The sequence below is a fragment of the Sebastes umbrosus genome, chromosome 12 (assembly GCF_015220745.1).
Source record: "Sebastes umbrosus isolate fSebUmb1 chromosome 12, fSebUmb1.pri, whole genome shotgun sequence".
Classification (NCBI taxonomy): domain Eukaryota; kingdom Metazoa; phylum Chordata; class Actinopteri; order Perciformes; family Sebastidae; genus Sebastes; species Sebastes umbrosus.
In genome coordinates, this window is record NC_051280.1 from 12,496,716 (window position 1) to 12,516,307 (window position 19,592).

General features: G+C 39.4%; 1 protein-coding gene across 3 annotated transcripts in view; it reads right to left on the bottom strand.

Annotated features, from left to right (window-relative positions):
- Positions 1–1,737: 1,737 nt before the first annotated feature.
- The window catches only part of atp6v1h (ATPase H+ transporting V1 subunit H), a 29,615-nt gene continuing 11,760 nt past the window's right edge, over positions 1,738–19,592 (bottom strand). For all 3 annotated transcript variants that reach the window (XM_037787259.1, XM_037787257.1, XM_037787258.1), the window contains 6 exons: positions 18,759–18,951; positions 14,004–14,182; positions 13,454–13,579; positions 11,415–11,516; positions 10,937–11,050; positions 1,738–2,118 (listed from right to left, as the gene is read on the bottom strand). In XM_037787259.1, coding sequence (XP_037643187.1) covers positions 2,049–2,118; positions 10,937–11,050; positions 11,415–11,516; positions 13,454–13,579; positions 14,004–14,182; positions 18,759–18,951 — 784 coding nt within the window. In that variant the 3' untranslated portion in view covers positions 1,738–2,048. The remainder of the gene's footprint in view (positions 2,119–10,936; positions 11,051–11,414; positions 11,517–13,453; positions 13,580–14,003; positions 14,183–18,758; positions 18,952–19,592) is intronic.

Below are 19,592 nucleotides of genomic sequence, written 5' to 3' on the forward strand. Positions count from 1 at the left end.
GGGAAACTGATGTCACGACAGCCATTTTTGGAGGATAAAGGGTAAGAGTGCCATCCGCTGGCTGTTTACTGCAAGTGTCAAAAGATAACAGAAAACACTGCATAGTGAATAAGATTCAAAAGCCGAATTGTAGTATACATAGCATACAGTCAGACACAGAGGTAGGCTCACGTTATGGGTTTCATTTTGCGGTATTAGCCGACGTTTTGTTAGTATTCCGTTAGCATATTAACTAGCTTATCTTTGTCCGGATGGTTGTGTAGTTGGCATTTGGCTTTTTATATCTTATATCATAAACCTACCCATTTGTAAACTGGACATCGACTTCAAAAGATTAACATATTTTGAACTGCTGGCAGGTGTTCACTCACGCCAAAACACATTAATGTCTGTAATGGGTGGCAAACTGTCAAGGTCTTCCTAATTCGTAAGGATCGATATCATAAATTAACTTCAATTTTATAATATATGGCCCCTTTGCCTCTGTCAGCTTCTCTTTATAGGGGTATTTGATGATGAATGGTTGACAGAAGAATAGACTGGCTTTCCATACAAATGTGTTGGTGAATAAACTGTATTGTTATTCAGAGTTTCATTAAAGAGAACAATCACATGCAGCACTCAGTAGGTCCCTTCTCAACACCTCCTATTACAGAAGTCAAAACACATTCAAACAGCTGACCCTTACCCCCGCAGGAAGAATCTGTTTTTATGCAAATTATACTGATTGTTACAACTGCAGTGTGCGCTGAATGGACTGAAGAACCCTTGTACCGTCAAGGTCGGATGAACAGAGGTCAAACACCTCAAATTCAATTTAAATTCTGATAGGAGCACTCACGAACTGAACGAAGCCTGGAGAGACTCGTTCTCAGGAAAGGTTGCTGCATATCTGCAACTAAAGATTATCTTCATCATTTGAAAATATCAGAAAATGGTCATCACAATTTCCCAAAGCCCAAGGTCAGTTTTATTTTATTTACATAGTTAATTAAATTAGATGTTTTAGCACTGAGGTCATAGTTAGTGAGGGTGTTGTACTGGACTGCATTATATTCCAATATTCTGCCCCCTTAATGTATATTAATAGGACAAACAAATATAATGCAGTCCAGTAAAACACCAGCTTTATCTATGACTTAAATAATAAATATATTAATTTACACATTTTAATGTCACCAAAAACATGACTAACTTCGTAAGGCAGAGCTGTTGTATTTAATTGCACAGGTGTACCTAATAAAGTGACCACTGAGTATATATTTCTTTTATAACTGTGAAAGTGAAAGGAGGTGGAGGCACATTCATTTCCATGTAAGTTATGTTTTTGTACACCCAATAGGAAACAGGCTGTTATCTTTTTTTTCTTCTGATTTACAGTGCTACAGTTGTATTTCAAGTCCTAAAATAGACACAAACCTTTGCATTGCTTCCATTTTTCACTTTACAACAGAGCACTGAAATGTAAATCATTTCTTAATCATCTTTTCATAAGATATTTTTGACTCCCTACTACAGGCAGAGTTTGAAGGATGAACAGATGAAGGTTATAATCAACTTGAGCCTGAAGGCAGACGAGAGTAAACGTAAAAACAAATCACTTGAAAGGAAAAAAGAAATGTTGTTCAGCCTCAGTCTTCACATGTGCCTCTTTCACTATTTGAGAGCAATAAGGTCTGATAAAAAAAAAAAAACCCTCAATAATCTAATCAAGTAAATCTCAAGACAACACAGGAACACCATAGAGAAGCATCTTTATTTGGATACATACATTTTTTTAAGACTTAAATAAGTTGCAGTTTTGTACATTATCACAGACATTAAGTGCGACTTCAAATCACCACACATCACTTTAGCGGAGAGGGCACGACACCAAGCACGACAGTCAAATCAGGTAACATCGAGGTTCATTTAGGGGTGCAGATTGACCGTTTGGATTTCAAGTCATTACACAAAATGAACAGCTGATTATTAAAATGGCAAAGAACAATGTACATACAGGATGCGCTCATCCACACAGTAGTGACACACAAACACACAGGAACAGTTCAGCTTCGGGCGGCCACGACCGGAGCCTGCTGCTGATCAGAGGACTGGAGCTGTCTTCCCAGGTACTCCCTGTGAAACAAAGTACAATCAATTACACCTCACCACTCCCAACACAAACCCACTTCATGCTGTAAAGGATGCTTTTGAATTCCCAGCCACCTGAAGGCCTTCCTTTCTTGCTGAGAGTTAGATGAGAAGAGAATCCCAGCGTCTCACATTGGAGATGCTGGGACCAGAGAATGGTTGGGTTATCAAAATAGTTGCTGCTTGATTTTCTGCCAATTGACAAATTGATTAATCAATTCAGCTGTGCATCAGACTATTTCTTGGCCATTAGTCACCAGTGAGTGATCCGTGAGCTTTACAGTTCAGCTTCATGTTGAACAGACAGACATGGGAGTGGTATCAAACTGTTCCTTTGTATGTTTTTCAATTCCCATTCATCTGATTATTGGGTTGGGATTAGGTCCTTCAATATCCTTTAATGTCAGCCGAAGTACTAAGATTCAACTGACTTTCTCACTTTCAGAATACGAGCTTCTGACTCATACATGATGTAAATGCTGAAATATAATACCATTATTTTTGAAAGGTCACATTTCTTCTTCAGGTTTCTCCTTAGCAGTAACATTTAAATGACATATGATATGATATCGTGGCACTCGCCTTACTGCTAGAAATATCAAACGCCTCTCACGAACCTAAAGATCAAAAAGGCTCTGATGATGGAAACTATGTTCCTTACTGTTACGGCATGTAAACAAACCGTGTGCCCATCAGCTGTGCGCTCGAGATCCCACTGGAGACGTAACCACTTAGAAGATGGGTGATACTTTCCATCTTCCTACATTTGTACTGAATGAAATATCACCAACAACAAGTAGGAAACTTTCAGGTGATCTCCAGCAGCTGCCACCTTATTTAGGTTTAAGTAGTGATATGAGGAGGTATCGTATATACGGTATATATAAATATCGTATAGATAATAGGTGACGCTGACGCTCAGTAACATCGCATTCAGTTAAGACACGGTGTAATATGTAGGCTACATACAGCATCCCAATACACTAGACCTCTCTGTGTTGTACACATTTCATTCCCTCTAGGTTTGTGAACCCCCAACCTTAAAGTTCAAACTGTGACTATGCTGATCACATTCACACAAGTTACGCATTCACATCTGGAAGCTGCCCAATACAACCACTGTCAGATCTGCTGGCTACTGAGCAGCTCCACTGGAGCGGTTGGGGTTAAGGGCCTTGCTCAAGGGCACCTCAGTGGTGGTGAGGGAGGGGCAAGTGCTGCTTCTTCACTTTACACCCCTGTGGTATAAAGAGACTCGCCTTTACGAACGCACCGGCCCTCGCTGTGACGTACAGGCGTAGAGGCAGCTCTGCGTAGGAGTGCGCGTTCAGTCGCACACCAATGCCTACTTCTTGCTTTGCCTACGACGACATCAAGCTCACTCGGGATCTCACACGGTGGTAAACATTTTGGCTGCTCCAAACAGCATGAAAAACACTCTGCTTGTATGATCAACTTATTATTATAAAATTCAGAATTTTATATTTTAGAAAACAGAAGAGGGAATTACTAAAATCAAATTCCATACTTTTCCATACCATGTAGGAACCCTGTTATAAAACCCTTTTCTTTTTACAGGCTGTCATTTTTCAGTATTTACAGTAAAAAGACAGCAGCTAAATATTCTTTCTGATTCATAGAGATTTTAAGTTCGGCATGTTTCCATTTTTGTCTCAGGTCAAAATACCACTCATCAGATTCCCGTTTCATCTCATTGTTGACGAGCAGGTATGCGCAGTGATTCGAGGGTCAAAAGTCTGCATCTACACCTGAGGATTTCACTCATTAGAATGAAGTTAATTAAAGACGGATACATCAGTTTTTGTTTCTGGTAGAAATTAAAACCTCCAAAGAACTTCATCCCTCACACCTGCTGTGGATTAATTCAAAGTTATCAAACTCAACAGGGTTTAAGCCTCTGAGCTTCACATAACAATCCTCTATAAGAACTTACTCACACGGAGAATATCAGCATGAACAATCCCCACACTTCCCTGAAGTTGTCAGCGGTAACCTTTAGCTGGTCTGCAAACAGCAGCTATGTGTTGATTCAGAATACCACCAGGGAGTTAATAAAGGCAGATGGCTGAGCCAGAGTTATGAAGTCTGGCTCATCCTTCTGCAGCGAGGGCGCTTTCTGATGTACGCACCTGCAGCTGCTGGAGGAAATTAATACCTACACAGCATAATAAGTCCCGGAAATTACTGATTAAATCAAAGACTATATAAGGAAATACCTAAACTATTATGAATTACACAAAGTTTAAGCTTTCAAATTACAATGCGATTCATCATCAATCTGAATGAAGTGGGATAGGAAGTGATCGGGTTCATCAAAAGATAAATGGATGATAAATAAAATAACAAAGTATCAATATACACGCCTTAACAACCTAATTTAAAATGCATTGCATATAGGTGCACACGTAGCCTGCAGCCTGTGACGGCAAGTAGTAACTGTTTACATTATTAAAAACTAGGGCTGTCAAAGTTAATGCATTAACGCAAATTCGTTTTAACGCCACTAATTTCTTTAACGCATTAACGCAACTTGCGATTTTTAGGTTGTAACGGGCTCAGTTTTAATGATATGATATGATGTCAAGAAGCTGATATCATCTCAAACTAGAAAACCTAAAGGAATCCATTGGTACCAACCATGTCATACTAGCTTGTCGCAAAGGAGGCTAAATAACGCTCAAAACTTACTCAAAATGTTGTCAAGGAAAAACTGGCATGGCCATTTTCAAAGGGGTCGCTTTGAAGGGTTGTTGCCTGTTGGGCTTGAGTTTGCCATGTTATGATGTGAGCATATTTTCTATGCTAAATGCAGTACCTGTGAGGGTTTCTGGACAATATTTGTCATTGTTTTGTGTTGTTAATCGATTTTCAATAATAAATATTTACATACATTTGCATAAAGCAAGCATATTTGCCCACTCCCATGTTGATAAGAGTATTAAATACTTGACAAATCTCCCTTTAAGGTACATTTTGAACAGAATGTCTGATTAATTTGTGATTCATCGCGATTAACTATGGACAATCATGTGATTAATAGCGATTAACTATGTACGTTTGTGCGATTAATAGCAATTGACAGCCCTATTAAAAACTCAAACAGCTGTGGGTTTGCAGACCAAACTCTCTCCCTGGTACACAGCAACTTGCCATTATAGGCATGACGGATATCCGGGTCATTCTTCTCAAATGCAGGACCTGCGTCTCCAAAATGTGTTCACCATCAGCTGGTTCTTTTGTGCTGAACACTATTGAAATAATGGAGGGGTTCTGTCTTTTGCATCGCTGCAGCACATTGATTTGTTAAAATCCACAATAATTAGTTTTTCTTCAGGTTATGAAGATCTTCCCAGTTTGTATATGTGGTTTGGACACCCTTAAAAAAATAATAAAAAAAGACTTATTTTGCATTGCACATCCAATTGTTTATAGAGCCATTTTCATTTCTTTTCCTACAATGAGTCACTTTAGTATGAAGATGTGATGTTTCATTGTGAATTGATGGCTGACGAAGGTCTATACCCAAAATGGTGTATCTCTAATAAACTCAATGCTGACATTCAACCATTTCTTTCATGTGATTTCTTGAAACTAGGTGAACATCAGATAAAACTAAGATTTGAAAATTTCAGCAAACGTTTCCCATTTTCATGCTGTCTATTTGTGACATATTTAAAAAAGAGTCTAATTTAGGATTTGAAAAAGAGAAAAAACAGTAAGATTAGATATACAGATTTATCGGATTATCGTCATAAAAATCACCTGAATACTGTATTTTTTCGGTTTGTAAAACCTAAAAAGTAGAGCACATTTTGTTCGTTTTTAAGAAGCTGTATCAACTATAATGTAAAAAAATACAAATAAAGTCAAAATTATCCATGAAATAAATAGCATTCAGTCACTGGAAATCAACAGTACATTATGTTCAGTGATAATTTCAGTAAAATGAGAGCTAGAGAGAAATAACCAAGGTCCATTTTCCACATCTTTCTCACTCCCTCTCTGGCTGGAGTGCACAGTGATCTTGAACAGAAATCTGGGTATTTTGCTGTCCCTAATAGCCAGGCTAGTGTATGAAATGCAATCTAATAATAAATATGAAATTTCCATGAAAACTGTGGACTTGCAGAAGGGCTGTGTTTCAGTCTGCACACCGAGTACAGTCCACCACACTCTCAATAGCTGATGGACTTAAACCATTCTATCACAACTTCAAGCACCGCAAACACGTGAGAGGAAAAAACCTTTCAAAGCAGACTGAAGGGCAAAATTATAAATAAGAATAGTTTCTCAGTTCACGCATTCATCTGTGCTGTTGTCATGACAGCAGGGGCCTTCAGTAAGTAAGGAGGAGAAGATCTCATGGAAACAACGATAAGGCAACCCACTCAAGGTGACAGCGGGTGTGGTGAGCTGCTTTGAAAACATCTTCAGTTTGTTGGTAAATGACACCTCACCTTTTTCCAAAAATACATTTCTTTTTAGCATCAGCTTCAGCGTTTTCCTCATTTTGCAGAAAGTTTCACACACATCTGTCTTCATGAAGGCAATGAGTGTAGACAGCACATAATCCAATGTGACAAAACAACCTTGACACATAACAAACGTTCACTAAGTACGTCCTGTCGAGGTAGACAAACCGGTGGAAAAGCAGCCAGCACATAACAGACAAAACTGACATGAATATCATTGCTCAAGTATTTATGTTATTGTCTCTGTTTTCAAACCATTTCAACACAAAAAGATATCAATCATTGTCCTGCTGCGTCAGCACGGCTGAAGAGCTGCATGAATCTGGATTCATCAGAGGGGAAGGCGTAGGCGAGTAAAGACTTATAAGGAGTAGAAGGGAAATAAAACACAAGAATAGATGAATGTCTTCAGATGTGATTTGGCTGTCGTGCTGGTAAATGACGTGCTGCTGCTTTCAGGTAGCTGAAAAAACAAACTGAGTGATGAAATATCCATAAAACCATGTCAACTTTCTATTGAGTATAAAGGCGTGTACTGAATTTTTCATCAGTTTTCAACTCAGACAATTCATCAGTGTTAATTTCATCAACTAAAACTACGACGAAATATGTTCGTCAACAATCTTTTTTTTCTTTCGGTCTTTCACAGTTTCAGTCTCAGTTTCTCACAGTTTCAGTCTCAGTCTCTCTCAGTCTCTCTCGGTCTCTCTCAGTCTCTCACAGTTTCAGTCTCAGTCTCTCTCAGTCTCTCACTTTCTCTCTCGGTCTCTCTCAGTCTCTCACAGTTTCAGTCTCAGTCTCTCTCAGTCTCTCACGGTCTCTCTTGGTCTCTCTCGGTCTCTCTCAGTCTCTCTCGGTCTCTCTCGGACTCTCTCGGTCTCTCTCTCTGTCTCTCTCGGTCTCTCACAGTTTCAGTCTCAGTCTCGGTCTCTCTCGGTCTCTCACAGTTTCAGTCTTGGTCTCTCTCGTCTCTCTCAGTCTCTCACTGTCTCTCTTGGTCTCTCTCGGTCTCTCTCGGTCTCAGTCTCTCTTGGCTCTCTCACAGTCGCAGTCTCTCACAGTCTCGGTGTCTCTCGGTCTCTCACTCACACCCCGTGCTGCAGCAGCGGCTCTCAGTCTGTCTCTTTCTTTCTCCTCAGTCCTGACTTGTGCTACGATAATGCATAAAGTTGGCGGTTTGCGGGACGGGTTAGGGTGGTAGATTAACGTGGTGCGGATTGGCTCTCATAATGGACCGGTCGGTGTGACTGAAACGCGCATCACTAATGAGCGCAGTCAGGAGGACTCGGAGTAAATGTCTGCAAAGCTGCATTCTTAATCATTCAACCCATGTTTTTTTCATCAGATAATTATAAGATAAAATTGTTTGTGAAATAAATTTTGCTAAAGTTACAAAATTATTGGTTTCGGCTAGAACAGATTGACTGAAATGTTCAATATAATCGATGACTAAAAAGGACATTTGACACACGACTAAGACAAAAAAATAGCTAAAACAATGAATAGAGAAAACAAATTGACTAAATTTGACTAAACAGTGCTGACTTTTTGGCGAATAAAACTGGACGAAAATGTTTGGAGTTGTCGTCGGCTAAAACAAGACCAAAACTATGAAGGATAAAAAAAGACTCAAATGTGACTAAAACTAATAAACGTTTTCGTCTTAAGACTAAAACTAAATTTAAAATAGCTTCAGCTTAATTCATATGCAAGTTTAATTCCTGCTTTTAGATATTTGTATGAAGCGCTCAGCTTTTTCTTATCTTACCTGCATACTTTATTTCATTACTTCATCTTTCGTCCCTCTACTTTCCCTCATTTTAATTTATCACCATCTTTCTATTACTTTGCTCTGATATTGCAGATAAATAAAACAACATGAGATTTCTGGGATTCAACGCATGGCCAGATAGTGTATATATTTTCTAATATCTCTGGGCTTTAAAAAACTTCTCAAATCATGGCATTAACCCTGCATCAGCCTGTTCTCTTTCTACAACAGTTATCTGATTTTTCAGACTGCGAGATGTTATTATAGATTTAAAAAAAAAAAAAAAAATCTATCTTAGATATGAAGTTGCAGGATTCACGTTGAGATGGGGAAAATGCATCTTGCTTTCGATTGTAAGGTTCGATAATGGGAATCTGCTTCTCTTTCTTCACCGTCACTCAAACAAGACTGAAAAGCTTTTGTGCTCCAGTGGATAAATAAACTTCTGCCCACACTTCAGTGAACGTACAGTTTACACAGAACATTAAGGTCACTTAGACGGGAAACCAGCACTACACTGTGATATTAAACACAATACGTCCATCCACAGTTGCTCCGGGAGCAGAGTGTGTTTTAGATAGTGGCAGCAAAATCAAACACATTTTCACTTGTTGCTTGAGGATTTTTTTGTGTTTCCAAGCAAGCCAGTTGACAGAAAAAACACACAAAGATGATGGGCATGTTGAGTGTTTGGAGAAAATGTGAGGAGTGGTGTCTTAAAATTAAAGCTGAAGTATTGACCAGCGCTTCAGTAAATAAAACATATAGAGTTTGTAATGGTGCTGGGGAGAGATTTGAACAGAGGACATTTAAGGCAGATACTGAGATCGATATTTGAGGGTTAAGAGTCTGCAGACCGGTCAGGGTGCTCATGCTGTCCTAATGTTACGGTTGATCGATTGATATATATATATATATATATATATATATATATATATATATATATATATATATATATATATATATATATATATATATATATATAAATATAATGTATAAATTCCAAAATAGCCAATGAAATAAGGAATAACCCCACAACATTATTCTTATTCAACATTAATTATTAGTAGTTATTCTCAGATGGATACCGTCGTTTGTTGTGTGTAGAGGTGCGTAAGTGTGTAGTAGTGCGGCAGCAGTGGTATTGCCCCGAAGTTTCGAATACCTTCAAATATTTCCCACCAAAGCTTTGAAGCCCAGAAATGGTATCTGGGACAGCTCTAATATATATACAGACATGAAAATGGTATCAATCTTCTCGTCTAGCTCTCAGCAAAAAGTGAATAAGCGCATGTTCCAAAAATGTCAAGCTCAACTGTGACCGTCCACTTTTTGAACGACTCCAGTTCTCATTCATTTACTCCACTGACATTTAAGGAAATCCTTATGTGACGAGTTTTAAGCATGGAACCAAGTCAACTAGCTACGAGATCAATCGTGACCATAAAACATCTGATTCAGAGCAAAAAAGAAATTGGAAAATGGAAAAAAAGGCAAAAGTACAAGACTGTGTACATAATTATTTTAAGAGTGATGGAACTACTCATCCCACAAACCAAAGTGAATGGCTACTCGCCGCTTCTGGTAACTACCAAAAAACGTTTAAACTAACCGCTGTCGATCTAAAATGAAATCAGATTCAGCAACTGCGTGCCTTATTTCTCACCGCAAATGTTTTCAAAAACACATTTCTCTGAACTAGTTTCGTAATAAAAGAGAAAGTTTCCAAACGAGCCGCCATGTTGGCCACGGAGCAGCACGTACGACCACGCACCCTCACTAGCCGTTCATTTCCATGGTAACAGCGAGCTCCACACAGTGCTGAGCTGCGTCTCAAATAAATCTTCAGGTTCCCAGCTTTCAGATGATGTACATCACTTCTATGTGACATCAACTGATTAACAGCATCAAATCAAAACGGACTCACTACTCCGCCTTGATGTGTGAAGAAAACAAATGTTTGTCCTCTATATGTTTTCTCTTTGTATTCTCCATGAATAACAAAAGACACAGTCAGTTAGCCAGTTGGTAAGTTGTGACCAGTGGGACGTCACTGAACGAAGCAACAACTACAGACTTTAACAGTTGAATACGGATGAAGTAAACACAAATAAGTATCTGAGATCATCTTTAAAGGCCTTGACATGATCCACCCACATGGGTGATTTCAATTATTTTGCTTGATTTGACATTTTTTAAGGACTGTATAGGTGTGTACAAACTGAGCTTTAGCGACATCTCTGTGAATCTCCTGTTGGCTTTGTTGGTGCAAATTATAGTTTCATCAATGTTATCAGTACACAGTCCATTAACCTCGCAAAATTCCCAGCATATCTCCGCCCAACTTCAACCTAAGCAGACGTCTAATCAGCCAAAATAAATGAAAAACACCCGTGAGAGCCTTTAATCCTGTGTATGCACACGTAGGGGTTGTTATTTAATGTCAGAACGCCTCGTTCAACTAAAACTTTAAGGGCTAGTTTCCCTCATGACAACATCTGAATGCATGACATCAACGAAGATACGAGTGTGTTCATACCAGTTGTGGACCATGAGCTTCTGCACGGCCAGCAGCGCGTTGTACCGGACGAGCTGGTCCTCGTGGTGCATGTGATTCATCACCAGCTGTTTTCCACCCAGCTGCTCAATCACCCTGAAAAAGGAGGAATAATGGGACAAAGCCTTTATCCACAAAGAAAACAGGTGCTATTTTCATGCTCAGGTCATTCAGTAGTCCAGCGCCAGGTTATTGAATCCAGCCTGACTGAAATGTTCTATGTATCTTATGATGGGTCACTGGCCTTATCAAAGGATAGTGCTTTGAAGAGGAAAACAGACATAATGCAGGTGATAACACAGTAAATGGTGTGACCAGAGAAAAGTATGTGCAAGCACAGAAACACTGGTACTGTTACATATCAACTTTGGGTAAAAATGGAATTGAGTGGGCTCAGAAATTCTACACATACTGGCTTTAAGCTTTGATACTAATTGGTTTCCACAGAAACATGCCTTACCGTTTGCCACGCGGGTAATGCCGCACGTACTCGCCGATGTCGTGAGCTGCCACCGCTATGACTTGAGGATCATCAGACACCTCCAACAGCCTTGTCAAGATCCTATTGAGGAAAGGCAGACAAAAGAGGAGGCATTTGAATGGCAAGGTCCGTCTGCATTGAAAAGCGAGACTCATTATTCACTCTGAAAATCACATATTTCTCAAATGCTTCCAGGCAAAGACTTTTCAGAGAAAGCTTTATAAGATAAATAGATTAGCTGAGATTCTTTTTTCCTTGCAGACGTGCTGGATGTAGAAATGCACTGATCTTTCTGACAAGCCAAGGTTAATGTTGCTTTAAAACCCGAGAACTCTAAAACTCTAAATCCAAGGACATAAGATAAAAGGCATCTGAATAAGAGACACCTCTGGGTTCAAAGTGAGACAAAGCATGGGGGTGAGTCGGGAGAGCGGCTAATAAGGAGGGAGGGTACGTTAAGCTGAGATGATGCCTCAGCTGATTACAGAAAGAGGACGGGGATGAGACAATGAGGTGATGAAGAGATCAGGATTTTTACTGAATGTCAGTAGCCCCAACAGTGTGTGAGTGGAATAACAAAGAACACAGACACAAATTGATGTTTTTATCTCTTGTGATCTGAGTCCTTAAATTGGACACAAACACACACAACAAGAGATAGTACAATGTTAAGAGGCTGTGCAATCATCAGACCTGCTGCTGGTGAGTGTGTGGCTTTTCAGTAGCTGTTAAAAGTAAAACCTGAGATAGAACTCAATATGTAACCAGTGACATTTAAAGGAACAGTGTGTCACATTTCGGGGGATCTATTAGTAGAAATTGAATATGATATGCATAACTATGTTTTCATTAGTGTGTAATCACCTGAAACTAAGAATCATTGTGTTTTTGATAGCTTAGAGTCCTTCATATCTACACAGGGAGCAGGTCAACTTCACGGAGTCCGCCATGTTGCTCCGCCATGTTTCTATAGTATCCCAGAACGGACAAACCAAACGCTGACTCTAGAGAGAGCCTTTCTTGTTTTTACGTTACCCTATAGGCCACCGTAGTTCTCCAACACGCTCGTGAAACTGTGGTAACGTGAGCCGCAAAGTGCAAAAACCGTGGTACCGCCAGCTGCCGTCAGACTTCCGTTCCTTCTAAAGTAGTGTAATTATGGCCTCTGAGTTAGGCGAACGGCGTTACCATGGTTTTGCGATTTGCGGGTCATGTTACCGCAAACTTGGAAAGAGAGGAGTGAGCGGAGGGGTACTTAGTTGGTTGCAATTGACAAGCACACCACTAGATGTCACCAAATCCTACACACAGCACCTTTAATACCGACTATAATCTAAATTTAAGAATTAATTCGTAATTCTCACTTTTTTCCAATTTAAAAAATTAGGTTTTGGTTTTGATTAATTAAAAAACTGTTTAAAATGAATATGATATACATATTATGATATATTTTTCAATTTGCGAAACTGTACTACATCTTTCAAAGTCTCATTTTCATATGCGACTTACAAACTGTTCACAGAAACAAGACTTAAGAGTCTACAGCCATGCTAGCAGCTCTGTGAGGCTGTACTTGGGCACAGCGGTGCTTTGAGTTAAATGCTAACATCAGCATGCCAATGTTCTCACAATGACGATGCTAAAATGCTGATATTTAGCACTTCCAATGTTTAGCATGTTAACCATCTTAGTTTAGCGGGTTTGCAAGCTAGTAAAAGCCTCATTTTCATATGCAGCTTAAGAGAGGAAAATTCACATTAAATTAGATTCAGAATGAAATCACATCTTTTCATTTCAGTTCTCACATTCAAATTCAGAATACACAATGATTCTTATTTTTAGGTGATTATACTCTAAAGAAAACATAGTTATTCATATTATATTCCACTACCGCCAATAGATCCCGCTAACTGTTACACACTGTTCCTTTAATTTACTTCTCTGATGGCAACATCTTAATGTATGATAAAGCACATGTTGTGCCCTCGTGTCTTGCTACAATACATTCTTCATCTTACTTGAGGAGCTCGTAGTTCTTTTCATTCAGGCGGACGGCGTTCTCACGCCAGAACTTCTCAGACTTGTGAACAGGACTCCATTCCAGGCGGCCGGACTTGAGTTCAGAGCTGTACTCATCAAATGAGCTGTTGATAAAAAAAAGAAATATATAGAACATGAAAATGTTTTTTTTTTTTCCAACAAGTAAAGAGGAGAGTCCAAGGATCACTTTTTATTCATCCCTCAGCAAACATAGCTGCATTCTTGCAATTGATGTTATGAAGAGCGGTGATGTGAAGGCTACGGCATACGGTTCAGTAGAACATACTTAAAGTGCAGATAATATCTCAAGGTCATGCACACATGAAGGCAATGCAGCATTCAAAATAATCAGAAACATGTCTTCAGAAAATAGACTAACTTCATAAAGATGTACCAGATTCATGTACAGCGCTATACAGATTTGTTCCAAGCATTTATTTTTGCAGGCTATCACATACGTTTTTGCAGAACGACTCGTGACTGAAAATTAATGTTTTTTGAGCATGAAAAATGGAATCGACTTGGTACCTGAGATCTTGCACGCTCTCTCCCAGCCTCTCCAGCAGGAACTTAATGTCCTCGGTGATGTCCTCGTCGTCATACTTCTGCTGCTCGAGGTTCTCGAGTTGCTTCAGCACTTTGCACTGAATCATGGCCAGGGCGTACTCCTGACGAGTCTCCTTCTCTGCTGACTTCTCCAGAAGATTCTGTCAAAGAGAACGACAGTGTGAGCAAGTTCTCATCATAATATAAAACTATATAGTGCGATAGAGAGTTTTATCCCAATCACGCACTCCTAATATGAGATAACATTATTAAAAAGTTATGAATTTCTTCCATGATGCATTTGAAAATACACCTCTTAAAAGGTACAGTGTGTAGGATTTGGTGGCATCTAGTGGTGTGGTTGCACCCCTCTGAGCACCCCTCCGTTCACCCTCTCTTTCCAAGTCTGCGGTAATGTGAGCCACTGAGTGCAAAACTGTGGTACTGCCGTTCACCTTGCTCAGAGTCCATCCTTCCCATAATAATACTACTTTAGGAGCAACGGAAGTCAGATGGCAGCTTGTGTTAATAGGTTTTGCATCCTACAGCTTACGTTACCTCGGTTTCACAAGCGTGTCGGAGAACTACGGTGGCCTTCAGGTAACGTAAAAACGTAAAAGGCTGTAGAGCCAGTGTTTGGTTTGTCCATTCTGAGCTACTGTCGAAATATGGCCAACTCCGTGAAGAGGGATACAAACGGCTCATTCTAAGCTAACAAAAACACAACGATTCTCAGTTTCAGGTGATTATACACTAATGAAAACACAGTTATGCATATTATATTCCATTTGCGCAAATAGACCCCCCAAAATGTCACACACTGTTCCTTTAATGAAATCACTTTTTTAAGGATTAGGTATCATGGTGCTCAGCTTTTTTTTCTGAATAAACACATTACAAATGTTACACCCTGTTCCTTTAAACCAGAATTCAATTCTAGGTGTTCTGAGTGAGGTGTGAAGGGGATAAATGAAGAGCTGCACTGCAACAAGAACACTATGTAAAGTATTGTAATAGCTTTTTCTGTTGCAAAATATCTGGACAAAGAAACTCTCGGGCTGTAAAGGCGAGAATATTTTACTGGCGACATTTTGGAGTGACTCAAAAGAAGAGTAGCTTCAGCAGTGGGACTGAGATAGAGGAAACCAACCTCATGTTTTGATTAAACCCATAAGCCACTATTGAGGGTATATCCACAGCTAACTACAAATATCTTGCAATTTCTTTCTTGGAAAAAACCTGCAATGTGACACACAACATCCGCCTCAAGTAGAGCAAATAGGCAAAGTCAGAGCAATAGTTTTCATGTTTTCTGCAGACTAATTGAATACGTTTAAGAAAAAAAAAAAAAAATGGAACAACTTTTATTTCCAGAGTTAAGTTAAGGCAAACACATCACAAACACAGCAGTGCTGCCTTTGAGGATGTGTTCAAGGACTTCCAGATGGTTCGGATAATTTAAATCATATTGCTAGTCCCATGTGGTGAGCAGAATCATTTGCATAATTAGGACATTTGGGAAAACAGCACCATGCAGAACAATTCCTATTACATGTGATAATCCAAACTCCCTTAAAATCTGCATGAGACACTATCGGGAGCGCCTATAAAGAACAATCTGTTTGTGAGGAACAATGTTTTTGTAGCTCTCCTCACTCTACGTCAAACACACTCGCTGCAAGGTAAGCTGAACGACTCTCGGGAAAACCCACTCAACGTCAAGACGTTTCAGGGTCTCCCTTCACTGCCCACCGTTGCTTTTAATTAGCTGTAATATAGCAGTCGCGCTGAACTACAAACTTCTCTCACCAATTAAAAACCAAGCTCCTTTCTTTTATGGGTGCATTCACAAATGCTTGATGTGACAGTTCTGCTGTGAGGTGTGATGAATGAGCTTTGGGGAAAATTCAAAGCAGGAACACGATGCAGTCCATCGAGGCAAACTTAATACAGTACAACACGTTCTCCTAAAATTTGGTCTCAGACCAATTTCTTTCAGGAAACAAAAGCGATAAGAAAGGTAGTCCATCAGAAACACAGATGCCTACTTACTGAGGTTATAGTGAAATACTGATTGAAACTGGCTGAGAAACACAAGTGACCGTAAATACCTTCTTTGAAGTTGGGTCTGAAAATCAGCCACACAACTTTCCTCCACCATGAGCTCATGTTTCAATCATGTAATCAATGGCATTTATCACACCAGTGTGCAGTGAGCAAGGTCGCTGAGGCTGTCTGGTGTTGCACAGAGGTTGAATATCACTGAGGCTTATCATTAAGAAATCCATATTTCTTCTACGCCATAATGCATTGACATTAAGATTAATATTTCCTGTGGCATTCAATATGATGGGTGCTGAAGGCAGCAAGGTACAGCAGGTTGTTGAATAGACAAATGCATTGTGTTATGGCAGATGATTCTTACTGTTAGCAAGGCACAAATTAGCTATAACACTAAAGATCATCAGAGGAAATTCTCCTCATGGTTCCAATCACCCGAGCAGAGCTGCATGGTAAATCTGCCCTTTCCTTTCACGCCCCGCAAGCTTGGACGGATCTGCGAGGCTATACTTAACTTGGAATCTTTACCTTCTCTTGACATGTTTAAAAATTAGGGCGGTCAATCAATTACAATATTTAATCGCGATTAATCGCAAATGCATCATACATTTTTTATCTGTTGAAAATCAACCTTAAAGCGAGATTTGTCAAGTATTTCATACTCCTATCAATGATCAAGAGGCTGGCTTTTTAGACTTTCATTCGGGCATTTCAATCACTGTGTGTGCACACGGCCCTGCAGTCTCATGCCCTTTTATGTGGATTGGCAGGGCGTTTACCTGCTCATTATCAACTCGCACACACCTTCAATTTGCGAGGACAATGGGATTCATCGTTGTAACAACACAGGTAGGAACAATTCTGTTTCGGCTTAAGAACACGTCATGAATCTGACGTAGACTTTTCTTAGGATCTTTCTCAAGAACAAATTTAAGAACAAACTTAGGAAGTTTGATGAATGAGGCACAGTGTTGTTGCTTGAAGTGCTATTATTTGCCTTAATTCTTTTAGCCTCTGATTCCTGTATGTTTTGTGTTTGTTGTTGTGATGTTTTTTTTCTTTGCGATATTATTTGTACTTGTATAGAAACTCTTTACTTTGCTGTCCATCTTGACCAGGACTCCCTGGCAGAAGAGATATTGTATCTCAATGGGACCTTTCTGGTTAAATAAAGAATATATTAAAAATACCAGTATACTATATGTTTCCAAAACACAATACTGAGCCCTCTGAAGACCTGGAAGTTATCACATTGATTTTCAATGTATTCCCCAGATGTTCCAGACAGTGTTGGTGCCCTGTCACACTCACTAAGTTCCTCTATGAAAGCACCACAGCATGTGAAGATAAATGAGGCCTCTGCAGTTAATGTAATTTTGTCAGGGTATAGCAGGGGGAATTCATTACCTGGCACGAACCAACAGAGCAAGTCCAGAACGCAGCTCTTCATACTACATTAAATATGCAATGGATGTTTTGAGCAATCAGAGCAGCTAGATGGAAGGGCAGCATAACCATAAATTGTATTTATGTATCTTTTATGGGCTCCGTTGTTTTATAGGCTGCCTCATCCGTTGTTTAAGAGTTGTCATCTCAGTTTGCTCTTGTTGCGATAAAGTATACAGCCTAATTTACATGCAAACGTTCAAAGTGCTGCAAACGGACTGTCCTGTATCAGTATAAAAGTGAAATTATGACCGGCAAGCATTTTTTAAAAGTATCTGATGGCTCAAAGTTTGGCCAAAAACAAAAAGGACTTTTAGACCACTGGTTTCTAAACTTTATCAATCATGGCACCCCTTCATGTGCCTTTATTTACAGTGAAAGATCTTTTTACCAGTTGGTCTTACAGGTGCTTTTACTGACAAATGTGTACCTGGAAAACGTGTTGTGTTACTATAATCTTAGCTTCTGCCTAACTGTATATTTAACAGGGTTTATATGGTGATTGTAATGGTGTTTATTGCTCATTTCCTCCGTTTGAAACTTTGGAAAATGCAACAGAAAATGTAGCTATTGTAAAAGGTAAAATGGAAGGCTAAAATGTTAACACGTTAACACAAATACATATTAACGCCACAAATTTTTTTTAACTCAATACTGCGATCAATCTTTTGGAGGGTGTAGCAGGCTCAGTTTTAAAGCTGGAGTAAAGATACTGGTATCATATGAAACTAAAAAACCTAAGGAATCCATTGGTACCAACCATGTCATACTAGCTTGTCACAGGCAAAATAATGCGCCAAACTTGCGCTACATTGGCGAGGAATAACTGTGAGTTAGCCATGTTATGATTTGAGCATATTTTGTATTCTAAATGCAGTACCTGTGAGGGTTTCTGGAAAATATTTTTCATTGTTTTGTGTTGTTAATTGATTTCCGATAATAAATATATACATACATTTGCATAAAGCAAGTATATTTGTCCACTCCCATGTTGATAAGAGTATTAAATACTTGACAAATCTCCCTTTAAGGTATATTTTGAACACATAAAAAATGTGTGATTAATCACAATTAATCATGGACAATCATAAGATTAATCACAGTTAAATATTTTAACCAGGATCCTTGTCCTCTATATGGGACAGAAATTCAGCCAGTGTGGTCAAAATGTTTTCAGTGAAAAGTGGCATTTTAGAGAAATACAGACAGAGTGAGAAATTCTCCACATACCCTGAAGGCAGCCAGAATGATTCGAGTGACCTTCTCCTTGACAGACTCCTGGAGGATGTCGGACAGGGCTGGCACCACGTTGTAGCGCCTCAACTGCTCACAGAGCTGAGGACTGAAGGCCAGGAGCCAAACACAGAAGATCATCTGGTACTGGAGCTGGAAGCCACACTTGTTGCTCAGCACCGCTGTGATGCTTTAAAACAGAAGACATGCCAAAAATTAATTAAAGCTAAAATGGAAAAAAAACTTGCTAAGTGCTGGGAAATGGGACCCTGGTCTACATCTACCATCTGTCTACTAATCGAGTAGCTTTCACTGCTGTGTGCCTGCATGCCATCCATTATCTGTGATGATGGCTGAGAATAACCAAAGAGTTGCTCAAAATACAGAGAACTAATGACGGCAGCCAGACAGCGAGTCGTACATTTGGGAAATTGCTGGTAAGTGCAGAGCTGTGGCTGCTTTCACAATGCTGTTTTAATAAAAAAAAAAAAAAGTGATCAAGTGAAAGATGGTGCTAATTAAGGCTGTGCAATTACTCAAATTTCAATTTCAATTAGGATTTCCGGGGCAGACTGTCCTTAGTGTGGCGATGTTGGCAACCCACCTGGCTCATCTTGAAAACAAAGACCCTGTCTCGTTTACCATGCTTTGTGGGTGTGACTTTTTTGCTGTGTCATCACCATTCATAGCTATTAGGGCTGTCAAAGTTAACGCGATAACATGTTAACGCAAATTTGTTTTAACGCCACTAATTTCATTAATGCATTAACGCAATCAATCTTCCAGAGGTTGTAGCGGGCTCAGTTTTAAAGCTAGCTAGCTTTTATGTAT